General features: G+C 50.4%; 2 protein-coding genes across 15 annotated transcripts; one reads left to right on the top strand and one right to left on the bottom strand.

Annotated features, from left to right (window-relative positions):
* Window positions 1–14,363: 14,363 nt before the first annotated feature.
* Window positions 14,364–18,243, bottom strand: LOC112893450 (UDP-glycosyltransferase 91B1-like). Of its 14 annotated transcripts, none has more exons than XM_025960787.1 (5): window positions 16,792–18,243; window positions 16,544–16,692; window positions 15,277–16,046; window positions 15,159–15,207; window positions 14,364–14,726 (listed from the first exon to the last, which is right to left on the bottom strand). In XM_025960787.1, exon 1 carries the CDS (start codon window positions 17,754–17,756, stop codon window positions 16,830–16,832), a length of 927 nt encoding a protein of 308 aa, XP_025816572.1. In that variant the 5' UTR covers window positions 17,757–18,243; the 3' UTR covers window positions 14,364–14,726; window positions 15,159–15,207; window positions 15,277–16,046; window positions 16,544–16,692; window positions 16,792–16,829. The 14 variants fall into 14 exon arrangements, with proteins under 14 accessions (XP_025816572.1, XP_025816578.1, XP_025816570.1 ...); XM_025960793.1 differs by having other exon boundaries at window positions 15,965–16,046; XM_025960794.1 differs by lacking the exon at window positions 14,364–14,726 and adding an exon at window positions 16,277–16,447 and having other exon boundaries at window positions 14,959–15,207; window positions 15,965–16,046.
* A 168-nt stretch (window positions 18,244–18,411) lies between these two features.
* Window positions 18,412–22,695, top strand: LOC112893449 (NPL4-like protein). The gene is made up of 2 exons (XM_025960779.1): window positions 18,412–19,613; window positions 22,323–22,695. Exons 1-2 carry the CDS (start codon window positions 18,615–18,617, stop codon window positions 22,575–22,577), a joined length of 1,254 nt encoding a protein of 417 aa, XP_025816564.1. The 5' UTR covers window positions 18,412–18,614; the 3' UTR covers window positions 22,578–22,695.
* Window positions 22,696–22,933: the final 238 nt, after the last annotated feature.

The raw sequence follows: 22,933 nt of genomic DNA, 5'->3' as shown, positions 1-22,933 counted from the left end.
GTCTGGATCTTCTGCTGTAAGAAGTAAGAATGGGGTGAGTACAACGTACTCAGCAAGTCCAATCACACCCACGGGGAGGTTATAACAGAAATCCATGCACAGGACAGTCCAAGGGTAAGGTTAGGGTTCATTTACGGAAAACTCAGTTATGTGCAAGGGTTCGTTTAGAAACAATTTTCAAAACAAGCTTTCAAGTACCAAAGAGCATTTGGTGTTGATCCACACAGGATCCAAGTCTTAAGCCGCTACCGGACTCCCCGTCCGCCGTAGCTCACGGCACAATTGCCGGACACTTTTCCAAACAACCCACACCAGTCTAACCATTCCCAGAGAGAAACACTAGTTATGTGACCACACCATAACTTGCCCAATACCGTGGGCACGACTATTCGAATAGATTTTAACTCTGCAGAGGTGTGCAACTTTACCCACAGGTGGGGTACCACAGCACGAACACCTTAGTGTCGGTGCAGATCCCAACAAAGCCATTACCCACCCTAGCTAGACCTGACTAGCCACCACGGGGTCCATCAAGGGGTCATTCGACCTATCTCCGAGGTTTAACCGGGGCATAAGTCACACAGAGCTTATCCCTTCTCCTTGATCACCCGTTGCTCTCAGCCCTCCCGATGGCTATCAGACTAACTAGTGGGATTTATGCTAAGCCGTTGCCCATACAACGGTCAAGTGGTTTGCACGACAGAAAGCTAGGTGAGATGACACATCAACTCGGTCCTTAGGGGTGACAAGATGGATATCTCCCTTCCTCTCGCAACCACACAGGTACGAGCACACCAACGGCAATTCACGCAGAAATGCCATCCATCCCGTCTGACTCATCTTTCAAAACCACATTTTATCCCTTCCCACACACACACATTTTCTTTATAAAATCAAGTGGTCAGGGTATAGTTATCACCGATGAGGGTGGCTATCCTACCAGGTTTTCAACAAGCAAAACCATGCAATTTTATAAAACAGGCCACTGGGTTGTGTTTATAAAAACTAGGACAGAAACATGCATCAAAGGGCGGGATTGAACTTGCCATCATCAAACCCTTGCGGGAGGTCCTGATCGAAGTACTGTCCCTCGAGCTCGGGGTTGCAGAACTGGTCCTCATTCGCTTGACCACAGTCGGGACCTTCCTCGTTCACTCCGGGTCCTACGACGCAAACAAGTACATACACAATCAAGCGAAGGAACTAAAAGCTTTCATCGTTGAGCTTAAATCGGAAATAATTTAGCTACGGAGATAGGGGTAATATCTTTGGGTGGTTTCTTAATGGCATGGTTAGAACTATACTAGAAATGGCGTGGTAAAGTTTCAGGTCGATCGGAGCTCGTTTGGCGCATAAAATGACGAGTTAAAGAGGGCTCAGGGTTTAAACAGGGGTCCAGGGGCTCGTTTGTAATTTCTGAAAAGGGCTCGATTTGGAATTTCGGGGAAGGTTTGGGTTATCCTGGAAAAGATAAGGGTTTGTTTATAAATATGTTTTCATGGGTGAGGATTTATTTGCAATTAGAATTGTTGAAGGGGTTTCTTTGGGAAAGACTAAAGGGAGGTGGGGGTTCTTTTGGGGAAACGCAGGAAGGGGGGGCTTTGGGCAAAATTGCCCTTCTCCTTCCTCTCCCCCGCACAGAACAGAGGAGAGGGGTGGGGGCGCCGGCGGCGGCCAAATCCGGCCGGCCAGGGTCCCACGGCGGCTCGGGGCAGGGGGGGTGAGGGAGAGGGGAACAAGGGGAATCGATTCCCCTACTTACCACAAGCTGGGGTGGCGCACCGCGGCCTGCCCACTGTGGCAAGCAGCGGCGGGCGGGGGTTCTTGCGGCGGCGGCGATGCAGGACCGGGGAGAGGGCTAGGGGCGGCGGTGGAGGTTGTGGTGGTGGTGGGGCGCGGCATGGGGTATTTATAGGCCGGCGAGGCGGTGAGGCGGGGGAAGTCGGCCGGCGGTTCCGCGGGTGGCCATTAGTGGCGCTTGGCCGTTCGCGGTCGTCGTGGAGCGGCGTGGTGGCGAGGGCACCGAGGTGCCGTACGTGGGGCTGTGCCGTCACAGGGGCAGGGAAGCGACGGCGCGCGCGGCGGGGTGGAGCGCCAGCGACGGGCGGCGCGGCACGCGCGGGACCGGGCGTGCGCGTGCGCGCACGGCGCGGCGAGGCGAGGCGCGGGCCAGAGCGGGGGCGCGAGCGGCGGCCGGCACGGCGCGGCGCGCGGCCACGTGCTGCGCGTGCGCGTGCGTCGCGGCACGGCCAGGGCAAGGCCCGCGCGCGGCGCGGACGGGGCCGGTGCGGCGTCGCGGCTCGGCCGTGCGCGTGCAAGCGGCGGTCGGCACGCGCGGGGCGCGCGCGCGTGGACACGGGCGGCCGAGCCCAGGGGCGGGCGTGCGTGCGAGGGGAGGGAGGTGGCCGTGGCTCGGGAGCCGGGCGGTGCTCGGGAGCAGGGGAAGGGGAAAGAGAGGAGGGAGGAGAAGGGAGGAGGGAAGGAAACAGGGGAGAAGGAAGGGAAAAAGAGAAAGGGGAGAAAAGAAATGGGAAAAGAAAAAGGGAAGAAAAGGAGAAGGAGAAAGAAAAGGAAATGGGGAAAAGAAAAGAAAAGAAAAATGACGCGTGCCAGCGGGATTCGCGGCGGTGACCGTGGCCAGTCGGCCACGCGCGCGACGCTCGCACGTTGCACGAGGAGGACGAGGAGTGGGGCCGCGGCCGGATTCGGTGTCGGCTCAGGGATTAGGGTTTCAACGAAAACATTTTAGCGTGTGATTTCTTTAGCAAATTTTTGGGATGTCACAAACCTACCCCACTTAAAAATGAATCTCGTCCTCGAGATTCGGCTGGCTCCTAAATAGATGGGGAAACTCCTTCTTTAGAGCCTCTTCGCGTTCCCATGTCGCTTCTTCTACTCCATGTCTGCTCCATTGAGCCCTGCATATCCGTACCTCGGAGTTTCTTGTCCTCTTAGTGATAGTGTCCAGAATTTTGACCGTTACTTCCTGGTATCGCAGATCCGGCTGTAGATCTATTGTTTCCACCGGCACGTGTTCTTCCTCGGGTACTCTCAAACACCTTCTTAATTGCGAGACATGAAACACTGGATGTATATCCGACATTTCTTCTGGTAACTCCAGTAGGTATGCCACTGCTCCGACTCTCTTCAGAACCTGATACGGTCCAATGTATCGAGGGGCCAATTTACCTTGTACCTGAAATCTTCGCGTTCCTCGAATAGGCGAGACCTTGAGATAAACAAAATCTCCTGGGTCGAAGCATATTTCCCGCCTTTTCTTGTCTGCGTAACTCTTTTGCCGGGACTGAGCTGCTTTCAATTTCTCGCGGATCTCCGCTACTTTTTCTTCTGCTTCTTTTATAAGTGCGGGTCCCACTAGGGCACGTTCTCCAACCTCCGACCACATTAGGGGAGTTTTGCACTTTCTCCCATAGAGGGCTTCGAATGGTGACATGCCTAAGCTGGCTTGGTAACCATTGTTATACGAGAATTCTGCATAAGGCAGACTCTGCTCCCAATCCTTTCCATAGGTCAGGATGCATGCCCTCAGCATATCTTCCATAATCTGATTTACCCTTTTGGTTTGACCATCAGTCTGTGGGTGATATGCAGAGCTGAAATCTAATTTGGTGCCCATGGCTTGATGCAAGCTTTTCCAAAATCTAGAGGTGAATTGGGTTCCTCTATCTGAGACAATTCTGCTAGGCACTCCATGTAACTTTACTATGTTTTCCATATAAAGTTTTGCCAGCTTTTCTCCGCCGTAATTGGTTCGTACGGGTATGAAATGAGCCAATTTAGTGAGTCGGTCCACTATTACCCATATAGAATCGTGTCCCTTCTGTGTTTTAGGTAGGCCCACTACAAAGTCCATTCCTATTTCATCCCATTTCCAAACCAGAATGGGTAGGGGTTGCAATAATCCTGCTGGCTTTTGATGTTCGGCCTTGATCCTTTGACAAGTATCACAATGAGCCACAAATCGTGCAATATCCGCCTTCATTCCATTCCACCAATATTTTTGCCTTATGTCCATATACATTTTGGTGGATCCTGGGTGGATGGAGTAGGCCGAGTTATGGGCTTCGTCCATGATTATCCGCCGGAAGTCTCCATTCTGGGGTACACAAATCCTATTCTCGTACCATAACATCCCTTTATCGTCCACTCTGAAACCCGGTGCTTTATTTTCTCCAGTTTGTTTGCCGATCTTTATTAACTCCTGATCCGAGCTTTGAGCCTCTCTAATTCTATTCTCTAGTGTTGATTGGATGTTCAGCACGTGGCTGGAACCTCGAGGAACAATGTGCACATTTAATCGAGCCATTTCCTCGCGCAGATGGTCGTCTTTGGGTCCATAGGATTTCCGACTTAAGGCATCGGCTACCACATTCGCTTTTCCGGGGTGATAATGGATTTCCAAATTGTAGTCCTTAATCAACTCCAACCATCTTCTTTGCCTTAAGTTCAAATCCGGCTGGGTGAAGATATACTTCAGGCTCTTATGGTCGGTGTAAATCTCACACTTATTTCCAATCAAGTAATGTCTCCAAATTTTAAGGGCATGCACTACGGCTGCAAATTCCAAATCATGGGTTGGATAGTTCTGCTCATGAGTCCTGAGTTGGCGGGAAGCATATGCAACGACTTTCCCATCTTGCATCAGCACACACCCTAATCCTTGTCGGGATGCGTCACAATAAATGACAAAATCCCGATGAATGTCTGGTAGGGTCAGCATTGGGGCGGTTGTCAACCTTTGCTTCAATTCTTGAAAACTCCTTTCACAAGATTCTATCCAGGCGAACTTCTTCTCCTTCTTAAGAAGTTCCGTCATGGGTCGGGCTATCCTGGAGAATCCCTCTATAAATCTCCGATAGTACCCAGCTAATCCAAGAAAACTTCTGATTTCACTAACATTAGTCGGTCGCTGCCAGTTGGAGACTGCTTCAACCTTCTCTGGGTCCACTGCTACGCCTTCCGTGGTCAGAATGTGACCAAGGAAAGCTACTCTCTCCAGCCAGAATTCACACTTGCTAAACTTGGCATATAGCCTATGTATTCTCAGCTTCTCCAATACTACCCGCAGGTGTTGCTCGTGTTCCTGAATACTCTTGGAGTAGACAAGTATGTCATCGATAAAGACTACGACAAACTTATCTAGCTCGTCCATGAATACTTTATTCATGAGGTTCATAAAATAGGCAGGGGCATTGGTTAGTCCGAAGGACATTACGGTAAACTCGAACTGCCCGTAACGGGTGACAAAGGCTGTCTTAGGGATGTCACTTTCTCTAATCCTGAGCTAAAAATATCCTGACCTTAGGTCGATCTTGGAAAAGTATTTGGCTCCTTTTAGCTGATCGAAAAGGTCATCGATCCTGGGGAGGGGGTACTTATTCTTAATGGTAACCTCATTCAGGGCTCGGTAATCTACGCACAACCTCATACTCCCATCTTTCTTCCTGACAAATAGAACCGGGGCTCCCCATGGCGACGAGCTGGGTCTGATGAAGCCAATCCGTTGCAGTTCTTCTAGTTACTTCTTTAACTCCGTCAACTCAGAGGCTGCCATCCTATAGGGTCTCTTGGCTATGGGGGAGGTCCCAGGGATAAGGTCAACGACGAACTCTATATCCCTGTCTGGGGGCATACCGGGAAGTTCTTCGGGGAAGACATCTGGGTATTCGTTTACTACCGGGACTCCTTCTAAGGGCTTGGCTTCCATGCTAAACATCATTGGGTTAAACTCACTTTCCCGGGTGTGGCAGATTACTTGTACTCCTTCGGGGTTTGTTAGGTGTACCACTTTGTCAGTGCAGCCTATGAGACCATTGTGTCGGCTTAACCAATCCATTCCAAGGATCACGTCTATTCCCCTAGACTTAAGTACTACCAGGTCTGCTAGAAATCCTACCCCACTTAAATTGATCCTTACCCGTGGACAACCTAGTTGGCATTTGATGTCGCCTCCAGGCGTCCGGGTTAATAGGGGTGTTTTTAGGAGTACTGCAGGTATTTTGTGTTCTTCCACAAAACTTGAGGATATGAACGAGTGCGATGCTCCAGAATCAAATAATACTGTTGCCAGAGCTGAGTTGACTAGGTACTCACCGAGCACTACGCCCTGAGCTCCTTGAGCCTCCTGCGCGTCGATGTGATTGACGCGAGCTCGTCCAAATGACTGCTGGGGCTGCTTCGTCTGCTGACTGTTGTCATTGTTGCGAATGGGTACTTGGTTGGCACCGGTCAGGGCTGGTCTGGGTCCATTCACCGTGTTGGAGAAGGCTGATGTAGCCGGCTTATTCTTGGCATAAGGGCAATTGGCGATGAAATGCCCTGTCTCACAGCAGTTGAAACAGGCCCTAACATTGTTGTTGTCGGAGGCGACCAGGCTTGTATTGCTCTGCGGGGCCCTCATGGTATTCTGGCTCCTAGGCTGTGTGTCAGGGGCCCGTGGTCCTGTCACTTGAGTCTGAGTCCTATACTGCATTGGGGCCTGAGATCTTGGTGCAGTGTAGCTAAAGTTCCTCAGCTTTTGGGAACGGTCCTATTGGCGGGCCTTACTTTCCAGGAATTTGCGTTTGTTATCCTTCCTCTCTTCGGTCTTGGCCCTTTCCGTAAGGATAGCCTTGTTCATCAGGGTATTGAAGTCAGGATAGATCTGAGGGGTAAGCAAGGTCCGGAGTTCTGGGTTTAGTCCCTTCTTGAACATGTCTTGTTTCTTGTCATCGTCATTCACTTCCTCCGGTGCATATCGGGCCAACTCCATGAACCGGTGGGTGTACTCTTCCACCGTCATGCTTCCTTGCTGCAGGGCGCGGAATTCATCTGCCTTACGCTTCATGGTGGCCGAAGGGATGTGATAACGGCGGAACTCCCTCACGAACTCCTCCCAAGTGATGGTAGAGGCATCTTCGGCTGCGGCACAATAATTCTCCCACCAGGCTAATACGGTTCCGGTGAGTTGGTGGGCTGCCAGAAGGACTTTGTCTCGGCCCTGGCATTCGAACGGTTCGAGTTTCCTCTGGATTACTCGTAACCAGTCGTCCGCATCCAAAGGGTTGCAGGATCCGGCAAAGGTGGGCGGCTTGGTCCTTAGAAAAGCCGTCAGCTTGTCATTCATATTCTGCCCTCATGGCTGCCGGTTAATGAGGGCATTGGCCAGTGTCTCCAGTATAAGGGTCTGGTTGTGGATTATCTGTGCCAAGTCTCCGAGGGGTGGGGGTGGTGGTAGTTGCTCTCCTCCTTGATTTTCTCCTCGGTTCTGGCTTACTTCCTGTTCTCCTTGAGGAAGATTTTGTCCAACAGGCTGCGTTTCGGCACCAGCGGCTGCGGGGTTCCGGCTACGGGAGGCCCTCGCGACGCTCCGGGGAGCCATCTGTTGATTGGGTAGAGTGGTGTTACGATTATATGATGTTTAAGTTGTTTAATTCGTATATAAGGCAGAATCTACCTTCTGCCAGTAGTCACATAAACAAGCAGCACACAACAACCAGCACACAGCATCACAAACAACTTCATTACTGCAAGGGGGTACAGCTTGGGGGTAAGACTAAGTCTCGTACTACTCGTCCAGGGTCATGCCTAAGGGCACGACTTAAGCAAAAGAGGCTGGGGGTACATCACTAGGGTGGCGTCGGTTACTTTACTCGCGGGGCGTGCCTCCTTCTGGGGCGGGGAGTGTGAGTAATCCCTGCTCGCCGTTCTCTGGATTCCCATCTGTCAAGGGTTGCGCTGCAGCATCCTTTCAACGGCGACAGCAGAACTTTCAGGGTTCTCGGGTGGGGCTTGTGTGTTTCCAAAGAGAGGTCCCCATCCTATGACGGGTGTCCCGAGTAAAACATGGTCTTCTCCAATTGCCGGGACTGGTGTTCCACTTTGGGTCCATTCTTGCATACGCCGATCCCAGGCCTGCCTGAGGCTCTCTTGGGCGACTACTTCACTGCTGACCGCGGCTGCGGCCCTTGCCTCGGCTTGGGCGGCTCGGATCTGCTGCAGTCTCACTGCGAGCTCTGCTTGCTCGGCTCGATGGGTCTGCTCCCTCAGGAGGTTGGCTTGCTCATCGAAGAGTTGGTCCAAGGCGGCTAGATAAGTAGCCACTTGGTACAGAGGGCCTTCTTCATGGCGGCGTCGTTCCAGACTTCTCATGCGTGCTTCCCAAACTGGGGTCCTGATGGCCGGCGGGAAGAACCTTAAAAGTGATGCTTTATCAGTCCCAGGAGGCTGATAACACTTTTATTATATCAGATGGTACATCACCGTACAACTCTACACGGTAATGGGCAGTGAAGCGCCACTATCGCGAGGATTACAACTAAAACCCATACTACTACACTGGCTACGAAAAGAGGGTCATCAGAGTCTTGCGCCATGCGGAACTCCAACGGTGGCCCTAGCCACAGGCAAGACTGGGTGCAGGACGAAGCCCTACTCGACGTCTTCTGGGATGTAGTCTGGATCTTCTGCTGTAAGAAGTAAGAATGGGGTGAGTACAACGTACTCAGCAAGTCCAATCACACCCACGGGGAGGTTATAACAGAAATCCATGCACAGGACAGTCCAAGGGTAAGGTTAGGGTTCATTTACGGAAAACTCAGTTATATGCAAGGGTTCGTTTAAAAACAATTTTCAAAACAAGCTTTTAAGTACCAAAGAGCATTTGGTGTTGATCCACACAGGATCCAAGTCTTTTAAGCCGCTACCGGACTCCCCGTCCGCCATAGCTCACGGCACAATTGCCGGACACTTTTTCAAACAACCCACACCAGTCTAACCATTCCCAGAGAGAAACACTAGTTATGTGACCACACCATAACTTGCCCAATACCGTGGGCACGGCTATTCGAATAGATTTTAACTCTGCAGAGGTGTGCAACTTTACCCACAGGTGGGGTACTACAGCACGAACACCTTAGTGTCGGTGCAGATCCCAACAAAGCCATTACCCACCCTAGCTAGACCTGACTAGCCACCACGGGGTCCATCAAGGGGTCATTCGACCTATCTCCGAGGTTTAACCGGGGCATAAGTCACACAGAGCTTATCCCTTCTCCTTGATCACCCGTTGCTCTCAGCCCTCCCGATGGCTATCAGACTAACTAGTGGGATTTATGCTAAGCCGTTGCCCATACAACGGTCAAGTGGTTTGCACGACAGGAAGCTAGGTGAGATGACACATCAACTCGGTCCTTAGGGGTGACAAGATGGATATCTCCCTTCCTCGCTCAACCACACAGGTATGAGCACACCAACGGCAATTCACGCAGAAATGCCATCCATCCCGTCTGACTCATCTTTCAAAATCACATTTTATCCCTTCCCACACACACACATTTTCTTTATAAAATCAAGTGGTCAGGGTATAGTTATCACCGATGAGGGTGGCTATCCTACCAGGTTTTCAACAAGCAAAACCATGCAATTTTATAAAACAGGCCACTGGGTTGTGTTTATAAAAACTAGGACAGAAACATGCATCAAAGGGCGGAATTGAACTTGCCATCATCAAGCCCTTGCGGGAGGTCCTGGTCGAAGTACTGTCCCTCGGGCTCGGGGTCGCAGAACTGGTCCTCGTTCGCTTAATCACAGTCGGGACCTTCCTCGTTCACTCCGGGTCCTACGACGCAAACAAGTACATACACGATCAAGCGAAGGAACTAAAAGCTTTCATTGTTGAGCTTAAATCAGAAATAATTTAGCTACGGAGATAGGGTTAATATCTTTGGGTGGTTTCTTAATGGCATGGTTAGAACTATACTAGAAATGGCGTGGTAAAGTTTCAGGTCGATCGGAGCTCGTTTGGCGCATAAAATGACGAGTTAAAGAGGGCTCAGGGTTTAAACAGGGGTCCAGGGGCTCGTTTGTAATTTCTGAAAAGGGCTCGATTTGGAATTTCGGGGAAGGTTTGGGTTATCCTGGAAAAGATAAGGGTTTGTTTATAAATATGTTTTCATGGGTGAGGATTTATTTGCAATTAGAATTGTTGAAGGGGTTTCTTTGGGAAAGACTAAAGGGAGGTGGGGGTTCTTTTGGGGAAACACAGGAAGGGGGGGGGGCTTTGGGCAAAATTGCCCTTCTCCTTCCTCTCCCCCGCACAGAATAGAGGAGAGGGGTGGGGGCACCGGCGGCGGCCAAATCCGGCTGGCCAGGGTCCCAGGGCGGTTCGGGGCAGAGGGGTGAGGGAGAGGGGAACAAGGGGAATCGATTCCCCTACTTACCACAAGCTGGGGTGGCGCACCGCGGCCTGCCCACTGTGGCTAGCGGCGGCGGGCGGGGGTGCTTGCGGCGGCGTCGATGCAGGACCGGGGAGAAGGCTAGGGGCAGCGGTGGAGGTTGTGGTGGTGGTGGGGCGCGGCGTGGGGTATTTATAGGCCGGCGAGGCGGTGAGGCGGGGGAAGTCGGCCGGCGGTTCCGCGGGCGGCCATTAATGGCGCTTGGCCGTTCGCGGTCGTCGTGGAGCAGCGTGGTGGCGAGGGCGCCGAGGTGCCGTACGTGGGGCTGTGCCGGCACAGGGGCAGGGAAGCGACGGCGCGCGCGGCGGGGTGGAGCGCCAGCGACGGGCGGCGCGGCACGCGCGGGACCGGGCGTGCGTGTGCGCGCACGGCGCGGCGAGGCGCGGGCCAGAGCGGGGGCGCGAGCGGCGGCCGGCACGGCGCGGCGCGCGGCCACGCGCTGCGCGTGCACGTGCGTCGCGGCACGGCCGGGGCAAGGCCCACGCGCGGCGCGGACAGGGCCGGTGCGGCGTCGCGGCTCGGCCGTGCGCGTGCAAGCGGCGGTCGGCACGGCGGTTGGCGCGGCACGTGGTGCACGCGCGGGGCGCGCGTGCGTGGACACGGGCGGCCGAGCCCAGGGGCGGGCGTGCGTGCGAGGGGAGGGAGGTGGCCGTGGCTCGGGAGCCGGGCGGTGCTCAGGAGCAGGGGAAGGGGAAAGAGAGGAGGGAGGAGAAGGGAGGAGGGAAGGAAACAGGGGAGAAGGAAGGGAAAAAGAGAAAGGGGAGAAAAGAAATGGGAAAAGAAAAAGGGAAGAAAAGGAGAAGGAGAAAGAAAAGGAAATGGGGAAAAGAAAAGAAAAGAAAAATGACGCGTGCCGGCGGGATTCGCGGTGGTGAACGTGGCCGGTCGGCCACGCGCGCGACGCTCGCACGTTGCGCGAGGAGGACGAGGAGCGGGGCCGCGGCCGGATTCGGTGTCGGCTCAGGGATTAGGGTTTCGACGAAAACGTTTTAGCTTGTGATTTCTTTAGCAAATTTTTGGGATGTCACAAATAGGATGGCGGGTATCACCGCCGTGTCTTATTACGACCCGGCAGTGATGCCCGTTGAACCTATCACAACATTGAGGGTGTGGATATATATCACCGCCGGTTCTAAAGGTAACCGGCGATGATATATATTGAACCGGTGGTAATAAGACATTTGTGATGGATCATTCTATAGTAGTGTATCCATCTGGTTGGTGGCGCTCGATCCGTCTAGCTTCGCCATCCACAACCTACCTCCACTGGACCGCCGATTGCGGTCATCCCTCAAAGTTCGGACCTTCTTCTCCAACCCTAGTATCCCCAACCTCCAGCCAAGTTCTAACCCTAACCTCTTTTATCCAGTTCCGAACAGCAGGAAGATCACGAGCAGCAACCACCGGTGGTGAGAGCAAAGAGATGAGAAGAAACACAATATTTCTATTTTGCTTCCTTCTCAGACAGAGTAAACAAATCGAGTAGGAGGTGCCACATCTGCGTTCGTTGCCATGGGCAAGCAACGAACACGCGTTAACTAATGATTTCGGTGTCCTTGCTCCGCTCGTATTGGCGCATTTAAACACGGTAGTTCATTTTTCTATTTTGAGGATGGCAAAATATTATTGGTCCCAGTGGATAATGAGCTTCAAGCTGTCAAAAGAGAAAATAAGAAACTGGGGAACAAGAATTTGAGAATCATATGGATTCATCATTTGTTATATTTAAAGAACCCACTTTCTCACAATGATTTCTTTCTGTAGCCTCGAAGTTCCATGCTGACGATTGTGCGATGCCACTGCCATGCATGTGGAGCAAAGTTGGATTTTTTTTTAAAGCTGCTAGAAGCACTGGCCCATAGTTTAAGAGAGGTGAGGCACCTGTGCCGGCCGGCGCTCGAACGCGGGTGGGCTGCTCGAGCCCCCGCTGGGCGAGCCAATCGAGCCCCAGCTCGGTCCTCCAAAGTCGGAATTTCATTGAGTTCAGCTAAATACTATAAAATGTATGGTAAGTGAATTGAGCATAACTCAGCTGATAATTCAGCTGATAAGATTTTTTCTTATGGAACCTACCCACCCGGGTTCGAGTCTTAGACTTGATACGGTGAGTGCTTGTGAGCGTCTGCGTCTGAATTGTATTTCGTAAAAAAAATGTGAAAAGAAAATAGAAGAATTTTCCAAAACTCTTTTTAGATGGCTCATAATTAAAGATGGCAACGGGTATAAAATATCCGCGTGCCCGCAGATAGCAAACCCGACGAGCGCGGATACGGGTTTGCATTTATGTCTACGGGCGCGCGGTACAACCTTAAACCCGACGGATATCTGCTAATGGGTTTGAAAAATAATATTCGCATCCGCAAACCCAATTTAGCGGCTGACATATGGATCCTAAACCCATAATATATAGACTTCATTTAGGGTTTCACCTCATCTCCTCATTCCTTTCCTTCTCTCGCACCTAGCCACCTCAACCGAGCGACCGCTCTTCCACGTGTGCGCCGCCGCCCACCGCCCCTCTCCAATCTTCGTCCTCCTTTCCCCTTCCTGCGTGCCGCTACCCGCTGCCCCTCTCCTCCTCCGGCCTGTGCGCCGCCTCGGTCCTTCCCCCTCCTCCCTGTGCCGCTCGGGCTTGGCGCCGCCGTCCCCATTATCGTCGACAAGCTCCTCCCCAAGTCCTTGAGCGCCACCGCCCCCTTCCGCTGTTCCTCCCGCCGGCCGGCCGCCAACGTCCTCCCGCCACCCAGGCGTCGCGACCGCGGCCCGCGCTTCCTGCCGCACCCACACCCGCGCAGCACAGGGACGCGCGCCACGGCCCGCCCACCTGCCGCTCTGATCCGGCGCACGAGGATGAGGGGGCGGAATAGGGATGTGCACCGAGGCCCAGCCACCCTCCGCTCAGATTCGGCACACAGGGATGGGGCACAGGCGCATGGCCGCTCCAAGGCCTGACGCCGCCTTGCCATCCTAGGAGACGAGGACAGGACACCGACACCCTAGCTGCAGATCTGCTCTTTTTGAGCTTGAGGGTAGACGGGTGTGCCCGCGGGCATGTAGGTATCCGCGGATAGCGGGTACGGACGTTGTTTTCTACCCGTGGCGGGTTGCGGGCATACAGGTACGAGTTTAGAAGTTGATATCCGTGCGGATTCTAACCTTTGCCATCTTTACTCATAATGTAGTGTGTAAAAGCAAACGAGGATATCGATGAATTGTTGCGTGTCTTCCCTACACCTATAACTTATTTTTATTATTGCTACTAGCAACAATGCCCGGGCGACACGCGCGTGCTATACATTGGTATGATAATAATTAAAATTCTGATATAATTGACAATGTTTTTTTTACTCTGAGAAGATATAAAAATCAATAACAGAACAACACAAGCATTTACTAGCTTTTACACAACTCAACCTCATAGTAACTTTTAAATACTGATACTAATTTAAAATTTTCTTCAAATATCAAATTGATACCATAAAAGCATACATCATAGTCAAAATCACCAGGGGAATAAGCAACAGCCAAATCAATTGGCACCTTAGAATGCAATTCTATTTGCATAGCGGCGAGGGACAGGGATCCATCACTTCTAGGGAAATTTTACTCCTGGACACTCTACAATGTCATTTTTTGCCATAGGATATTACTCAATATTATCATTGCTGCTGGACACCTTTTAAGTGTGCATCTTTACCAATGGATACCGTAGTGATTATAATATTCATTTTGAGAAAAATAGAGGAAGAAAAATTTCTAAATACCCAAATTACCCCTTGGCCATAACCCTGTTGAAACCCATGTGCCCCCCTCCCACCGGCACTTTCCACCCGCTGGCGCCACCGGTCTCACCCCGCCCCCCAACCTCGGCGCGCGGCCCGCAGCCGATCTCACCCCCCCCCCGGCGCGCTCGGCGAAGCAGGCAGGGGGGCACCGCCACCGCTCCCCCCCACCCACCCCCGCGCGCGCTCGGCGAAGCAGGCGGGGGGGGGGGGGGGGCGCCGCCACCGGCCCCCCCTCGGGCCGCGCTCGCTCCCCCCCCCTGGGCGCCCGGTGCGCTCCGCCCCCCCCCCACCCGGCGCGCCCGGCGAAGCTCCCCCCCCCCCCACCGGCGCGCTCCGCCCCCAACCCCCCACCCCCGGCGGCCGGCGAAGCTCGGCACCCCCCGGCCTCCCCTCCCCGCACGCTCGGCGACGTGGCCGTGCAGCGCCCTCGGCGCGGCCCCCCCATTGCATTGCAAGGGTATTTTGGTCAGATTACTTATTTTCTCTATCCTTCCAACAAGAAAATTGATATTATAATCACTGCGGTGTCCATTGGCAAAGATGCACACTTTAAAGGTGTCCAGCAGCAAAGGCAAGATTGAGTAATATCTTATGGTAAAAAAACGATATCGTAGAGTGTCCATGAGCAAAATTGCCCTCACTTCTATCGTCGCTGCTTTGTCACAGGCTCACAACACATTAACACCTACTATTTCATTATCGCTACCTGAAAATCGAGAATGGACAATTGAATTTGTGAGATGGCAAGATGTTACATGTATCGTTTAATGTTGCAGAACAACCTATTCCTTTTATTTTACTTGCTGACTGTACATGATGCATTCTTAAAATTGGCTTTTGAACATAATTGTTGTGATTAATAATCTGAAAGCTATGTATAATTGATAAACTGGATTTGTCCATCCTCCCGTTGAACTGAAATGTTGGCACTAAAACACTCATGTCAAGAGCTAGCAGTAGTCTAAAAATTGCACGAATTCAACACATTACAATGTAAGGTTCAGATATAGAGATTCATATTTGAAAATAGATAAACCATAATAGAACAACAAAGACTACTATGGTATGTTTGTATATATTTCCATCCAAACTGATTTGGAATCAAATCATATGGAGAGAAAGACAAATTTAGCCGCACCTGCTAGCCTGTGATGTCGAGATATGACGATTAGCTCATTAATCAGGATCTGGTTCAAACGCCAAATCAGCAATCAAAGGATGCAATTAGACAAATCAAATCAGATCGCGTCACACACCTCCGACAACACGTGAAAAATAAGCAGCAGGCTGGTATCCCGCCGTAGGGAATACCAGCAACTATGTGAACCTCTGAACCCCAGCCAACTCGTACTCACCGCTCTCCTCTACTCATGCAATGAACTGGCAAGCAAACTGTAGAGAATGGCCTAAATTTCTCAAATCCCAGTTATATCCCACAAAGTGTAACTTTGAATTTGAGAATATAATCAAAAAAGGAAAGTACACCAAATTTTCTTGAATTGAGGAAGACTATGTGAATGGAGCCATGACCTGCCCAGTTGCAGTGGCCTGCTCCCAGTCTGATCAGAGGGCAAACGAGGATAACTTCTTATAAACAATCATTTTAGAAAATAGCAATAACAAAACTAATTATGGTAAGCATTTTAGATGGTCTGCATTTTAGTGTCCACTGTTATCCTGCTAGTTTCATCTTTTTAAATAGATAGAACCGACCAAAAAATTATATTACAATTAACAAAACTTTCAATAGCACTAAGATTCCACAGGTCAAAAAATTTAGTAACCAACGATATTTGAAGACTCAATTACATTAATTAAAAACACAAAAACGACCAGTACCACACTTCTTATATTAAATTCACTAACTACCATATTTTGTTGAGAAAAAAGGATGTTAGTTGTCTACTGCTTTCATGCTAGTAACTGAATCAAAAAGACTTATACCTCGTACATACTATTCATGATGCTTCTGCAAAATATGGTCTCCAACATAATCTGCAGGTATCACCATATGAACCTGCATAGTCTTGCATAGTTTAAGATTAGACCACAGAAACATTTCAGATTTAAGCAAGATGTTGATAATGCCATATACATTGTATCTCATTTCTTTGTGGTATCAATCTAAGAATGTTTCACAATCGAATCAGCAGCATATAACTACTGTCCCTTCTAAACACAAATCAGCTAATCATCAGTACCATTCATATATGCATATTATTGAATTTATAAACCCTGGATATGCGTATTTCACACCTCCACTTAACCACTCCGTTATTGGTCTATTGCAGAAGTCGAGCGCCTTGAAGATTCACCATTCAGATCTCCCAAATTTAGTCACATATACGAAACACATCAAGACAGACCTTAAGAAAAGGAAAAAAAAAGTCTTCCAGACTATGCCATCTTGACAGCCCAATGCTCCAACTGATGCAACAAATTCAAGAAGTTCGGATGAAACCCGGCACTGCCTGCAGGCTAGGAACAGCGAATCAGATTGCAGGGAGGGAGGGGGCGGGGTACCTACCGGCGTCGAGGAGGCGGACGAACGCGGCCGCGGCGTCGTCAGTGACGCCGTGGATCCGGACGATGGACTGGCTGACCTTGCCGCTCTCCCTGTCCTTGTGCAGGCGGCGCTCGAGGATACTCGCCAGCACCGGCGACACCGAGGCCTGTATGCGCGGAAACACAAACGAAGACCTCTCGTCAGACGAGTGAGCAGGATGGTCGATCGAAGCAGCAGCTGTGGGATCGTTCGCGAACGAGCAGACCAAATGCGCCGCCGAGAAACGGCCGCTCGCGAGCAGCGCTAAGGGCCCCCCGCGAAGGCCGCGGCCTCCTCCCACGCTGCGAGGTCGAGCGCCCAGGCGTCGTCGCCTCGTCGGCCATGCGGTGGGGCGTGGGGCAGCCGCGGGACGCGCGCGCCGCGGGCCCTCGTGAAGGCCGTGGCCTCCTCCCACGCCGCGAGGCCGAGCGCCCAGGCGTCGTTTGTCAGAGCTGGATGGAGAGGACCGTGGACGGCGGCTCGGCGGTGGAGGCCTCGCGGAGGAGGGAAGATCGACGGCGGCGGCGGCAGCGAGGCCCGAGACCGTGCGGTGCAGAGGGTGGCCCGGAGACCGTGCTCGTCGGCGATGGGCGGGAGCCAGTGCTGCGCGAAGTCGAGGACGATCCTGTCTGGCTTCCTGCCGTGCCCCTCTCCGGCCTCCCCGCCGGCGCAGTCCCCAGCGAGGAAGGCGGCGAAGGGGGCGGCGAGGCCGTCGAAGGCGACCTTGAGGAGCTCGACCTTCTCCGGCGGCACGTCGGCCGTCGACTCGGCGCCGCCCGGGAGGCCCTCGACGCGCGGCAGGAGCAGTGGCGCGAGGCGGATGCGTGGCCTGACCTCCGGGACGACGGGCCTAAGCCTGGCGAGGTTCCTCGGGGCGGAGACGAAGGTGACGAAGTGGCCGCGCTTGGCTAGCTGCTCCGAGAGCTCAAGGAAGGGGATGATGTGGCCGAATGCCAGCCATGGGAACACCACCAACGGCTGCGGCATGGAAGGTTTGGAGGGGATCGCAAGACTGGGGGAGGGAGGGGAGAGAGGAAGGGAGAGGCGGCGCCGTCGGAAGGGGAGGGGATGGTTGCGGCAGAGAAGGAAACGGGAGAGAGAACGAGCGGGACTGGGGTGGGTACCGACGGGCGGGTAATGCCGCGCGCGGGTAGAAAAAAAAAGGGGATTTCTGGCGGAATTATTTTGCATCGCCGATTTTTACACATGCCGTTTTTGGTTCTTCCTTTTTTTTCTGCCCTGTCAGGTGGGGTTACCGTGAGGGGTGTGGTTAATTTTCTGCGGTAAAACGTGTTATTAAAATTTTTCATTCTTTACCGTATAGATTATTTCTATTTGCTTTCTTTCTTAGCTTGGCGTATGTCTTCTTGAGGTATTTTCTTACGACAAATAGTACAGATACAAAATCACGTAAAGACTAAGACGATAGATCTCGAGTTTAACATAACTATTATTAAGGGCATGTCAATAGCGTCGGTTAAATTCTGTAATAAATAAAAAATACAAACACCTTTACAGAATGGATGACTCAATCCTAGCGCCTCTGTTCATCCATTTTGGTGTACTTAATTTGTTTTGCATTGTTTCAAATTACCACTTGCTTTAAAAAAACTAATTTATTTTTCTTAATAAATTGAGGAAAAATCTTAACATCCTAGCATGTTTGAAAGTTGAAACGTCCTAGTCCCTTCGACGTGCCAAGAATTGTTGAAATTTTGCGTCCATTCACCTAGATTTGCCCGAGAAATCCTTGGATCTCTTTACTGGCGTAGAGGAACAAATTACAAAGAGGCCAGGTGTACCTGCAGGGTAGCACGCAACCACCGCCCAAGCCTTCCGGAATCTCCCCTCCGAACCCATCCCTCTCCATCTCCGGCTATCCCCCGCCGTCTCGGCTTCCTCCTCCCTGCACCCTGCTCCGTTTCCTCCTCGTGCACAGATTCCCAACCCACCCGGGCTCGGCCTATAAAATCGCACCAGCGCAATCCCGAATCCCCGCAAAACCCATCACCGAAGCTAAGCGCGAGCAGCAACGCCGCCGCCGCCGCGATGATCCTCCGCATCCGCAGCCGCGACGGCACGGACCGCATCACGGTCCCGGACCCTGCCTCCGCCACCGTCGCCGACCTGCAGCACCTCATCGAGTTGCACCTCACCGTGCCCGTCCCGCTCCAGCGCCTCTCCCTCGACCCGGCCCTCCTCCTCCCCAGCCCCTCCGCCGCCGTCCCCCTCCTCGCCGACCCGGCCGCCACGCTAGCCTCGCTCCGCCTCGCCAACGGAGCCTTCGTCTACCTCGCCTACCCGCCCGACGCGCGCTCCGCCCGCCCGCCGCCGCCCAAGGCGCTCTCCGCCGCCGGCTCCTTCGGCAAGAAGATGACCATGGACGACCTCATCGCGCGCCAGATCCGCGTCACCCGCCAGGAGAACGCGCTCTGCGCCGCCGCCTCCTTCGACCGCGACGCCGCCAACGCGTTCCAGCTCTACGTCGCCGAGTCCCTCGCGTTCGCCGTCAAGCGGGCGGGCTTCCTCTACGGCCGCGTCGACGCCGAGACCAAGGAGGTCTTCGTAGACTTCATCTACGAGCCGCCGCAGCAGGGCGCCGAGGACGTGGTCCACCTCATGAGGGATCCCGACGAGGAGGCTCGCGTCGACGCCATCGCCGAGGGGCTCGGGATGCGCCGGGTCGGCCTCGTGTTCACGCAGGCCGTGGGGAGGAAGGCCAGCGAGACAGGCGAGTACACCATGTCCAATAGGGAGGTTGTGCAGGCCGCCCAGCTGCAGGCTGAGGGTGGGATCCCGGAGTGGATCACCGCCATAGTGAAATTGGAGGTGGGGGATGACGGTACCGGGGACGTGCACTTTGAGGCCTTCCAGATGAGTGAGATCTGTGTAAAGCTCTTCAAGGATGGGGTACTGGAAACTGAAGTTGGGGACACCGATGACCCCCGCTTGTCCAAGATGCGGAAGGAGGTGGTGGCAGGGGGTAAGGATACTATGGAGGTGGACAATGACTTCTTCCTTGTCCCTGTCAAGATCTCTGATCACCAGGTATGCTTCTTTAATCACTTCTGCTATGTATTCTGTAGTTTGAAATTTATAGGCAATAAGAATGGATAATTGGATATGTAGTTTGCTATATAGGAATCGAGCATAGTTATGCAATGCTGCATTAAATCTCTTTATGTTGTCTGAATGTATCCATAATTTTGATCCAGTGTTGTCCAATTAATAGCAATACTGATTTTTGTAGTGAACAAAGTCATACTTGAATTGGACACAATTGTAAGTAAATATAATTGATTTGCCATAAATATTCCAATTCAAGGGCAGCATTAGGACTTTTTTGTTGACTGGAAGGGTTGCTGCTTCAGTTGTAGTTGGCTAGTTCATGAGCTATTTGTTTATGCATTATAAAAGGCATCATAGACTCATAGGTGGGTTAGAAAATGGAACATTTTAATTGTAAAAAATTAAAAAAGGATCTGTGCGTTTGTGCTAGGGAGCAGTCGATCAATAATCCATGCTTCTCTGTTGGGGTTTTGAATTGCATGTTGATCACAAACATTATTCTTTCTTAGAAGAGTAAATTAGCACACCATATTTTTGACCTGAAATCATAGGATTGCCCCCTTTAGTAACTTGGCACAAAATTTTTAAGAGAAAGAATTCTTTATGTGTGATAATTGAAGTGATAGTGGCGAGCCAGCCTACTCCATACTCCATAGTAGTTAAAGAGATTGCTTTTGGGGGTTATATTGTGGATGAGTCTTTGAATCAATGACTAGATAGAGATGTATGGATTTAACCATCATTATTGACATGAACATGTGCTTAGAGTGGGTATGATGCATGGATTGGGGCTGGTTATACAGAGATTTATAGTTTCGTTATACCATATTATTATAAGCAAAAGAAGCTCTGGCATTTTTCTTTATAAGATGAGCACATATGTTGGTCCTAGGACCCAAGTAAGTGTAAAAACACTTGCCCTGTAAGGAACATTCATGCTGTGGAGAGCTGTCTGCCATACTGCATAGAAGCTGTATGAGACATAATATTGGAATCTACTCCCTCCGTCCCATAATAAATGCACTTCTAGAGCTCAAAATTTGTCCCAAATAAGTGCACCATTAGATATGAGATAACCTAACTCTAGTTGTCCTTTTCCATTTTCTCTTTTCCCAAAGTGCAATGATTACACATTTATAGGGGTATATATGTAATTTCTCAACAACATTGATCTCTTCTCTTCACCTCAAACCTAGAAGTGAACTTATTTTGGGACGGAGGGTGATAGGTCATAAGAATCTGTGATTTACATGAATTTGGTGTGCTTTTCTGTTGAAAAATATTGGTGTCCTGAGGCAGAAGGTCCGGGAGTTTATCAGTTAACTATCATAAGATAATTGTTTTCAACATGTATTTCTCTAGTACCAATGTTGAGATTAGTGGGTCTACTGGAATATTTGAAACAAACTTGCAGAAGAAGAAATTGACATTTATGACTATGTACCTTTGCTTTTACCCAAATATTCTATGGATCTACATTTAAAAGAATTATTGGAATTATACTGTTGTTGAGATTAGTGGGTCTGACAGAATATTTGAAATGAACTTGCAGAGAAAAAGGAAATTGCCATTTATGACTATGTACCTCTGCTTTTACCCAAATATTCTATGGATCTACCTTTAAAAGAATTATTGGAATCTTCATCTTCAGGGATTAACATCTAGGGCTCTAAAATTGCTTTTCCTCAAATATTCTATGGATCTAACTTTATAACAATTATCGGAATCTTCATCATAAGGGATCTAAGGCTTTAAAAATTCCAACTTTTTATCCAATGCATGATTCTCCACTTTCGGTGCAAGGAAATGGAAAAAGGTCATCCATAGATTGCAGTTATGACATAGATGCGATGTTTGCCTGCTCGGTTGCTCCTTTATATGTTTTCTTTTCATTTTCTCAGATTAGTTATAGAATACTCGAGAGTATTTGTTTTTTTCTACTTGGCATAGTTTAAGATGACAAATTATATTGAACTTTGGGTTAGAAAAATCATATTAAACTTGGTAAGGTGGATTATTTCTATGCTTTTCTTTTTTAGTTGCTAACAAACCTGAAGTCTTGAATAATAGTGGTGCTGTGATCAAGCTGGAAACATGATTTGCTGATTGCTGTATATTCCTATTGACCACCTGCTTATTATGATCAGGACATAACCGCTCTCACATATATGGCATGGTCAACTACACAAATTATGTTAAATAAATCAGATATATTTAGATGTTAAAATTATGTTAGATTGCATATTTGTTTCTTTTCAAGGGATGCTTAGCTTTAAATCCAGCAGAAATTATTGATTGGTCCTTAGTTCCTGTTTTTAGTGCACTGAAACTGAATGACTGCAAGAGTGCTACAGGTGCATGTTAGTAGTGTTGGTTTCTGTGAGTTCTATTGATTTATTGTTATCTGCTTCATCGCAGGTTGATTTCAATTTGGGAGGGAGTCTTGATTTTAATGAACTCTTGTTCAATAATTGAGATTCCATAAATACGATTGATGATGCTCTAGATATATTAAAATCTTGTACCTTTAGTGGATATAATTTTTTTTACTGTTCTATGTTGGGGTGTAGTAATTTGACGCAGGGCAGGGAGGAAATGGGTTCACTGCACTCTCTGCGTTGTAGCTGATTACAAATTTCTGTTTTCCATATTTCAATGTTCTAACCTTAGTTCACATGGTGCATGCAGGGTCCACTCTCAGTAGGCTTTCCTATAGAGAACCGTGGCAGTCCTGTAGGAATGAGTGCGCTGAGAAGCCACCTGGACCGGACAAAGCATCTGACATTTGTGAAGCGGATCTCCGACTTCCATTTGCTGCTCAAGGTCGCTACTTTCTTAGATGTAAAGGCAGATGTGCCTCCCCTAGCTGCATGTGTAAAAACTCAGAGCAGGGTGCCTGAGGGCTACCAGCTTCTGATCGAGTCCTTGGCTAGTCAGGGATAATCTTGCTCATGGAGGCAAGACATGACGATGCTTAATTTACTTGTCACATCATGTGTAACTTATGGATGTCTCAGGTGTATAAGTATTTTTCAATTCTTATGCGACTACCATTCTGATAGAGTGACATCTTTCGTTGTGGTGGCGATGCTTGAACCTTGTCTTGCAGTGAACTGAACCCAAGTCTTACAGTTCGTCATGGGGGTCGCACTACTGGGTTTGGTGTAGGGAACAAAGGCGGTACTGAATGACAATAGTGCCTGATCAGAACTGTCATTATTTGTACCTTGAATATTGACTAATCTCCTTATTATGATCAATATCTTGTGACTCATTCCTTCTTCCATGTTGAATTTGTT

Source organism: Panicum hallii, chromosome 5 (genome assembly GCF_002211085.1).
Source record: "Panicum hallii strain FIL2 chromosome 5, PHallii_v3.1, whole genome shotgun sequence".
Classification (NCBI taxonomy): domain Eukaryota; kingdom Viridiplantae; phylum Streptophyta; class Magnoliopsida; order Poales; family Poaceae; genus Panicum; species Panicum hallii.
The sequence above is the reverse complement of the archived record's forward strand: the minus strand, read 5'-3'. Positions and strand labels throughout refer to the sequence as shown.

Excerpts from the sequence above, each read along its gene's own strand:
- LOC112893450 (XM_025960785.1), bottom strand. The coding sequence starts at position 17,756 with ATGCAAAATAATTCCGCCAGAAATCCCCTTTTTTTTTCTACCCGCGCG.
- LOC112893449 (XM_025960779.1), top strand. The coding sequence starts at position 18,615 with ATGATCCTCCGCATCCGCAGCCGCGACGGCACGGACCGCATCACGGTC. Across the intron at positions 19,614-22,322 it reads TCAAGATCTCTGATCACCAG|GGTCCACTCTCAGTAGGCTT; the intron begins GTATGCTTCTTT and ends TGGTGCATGCAG.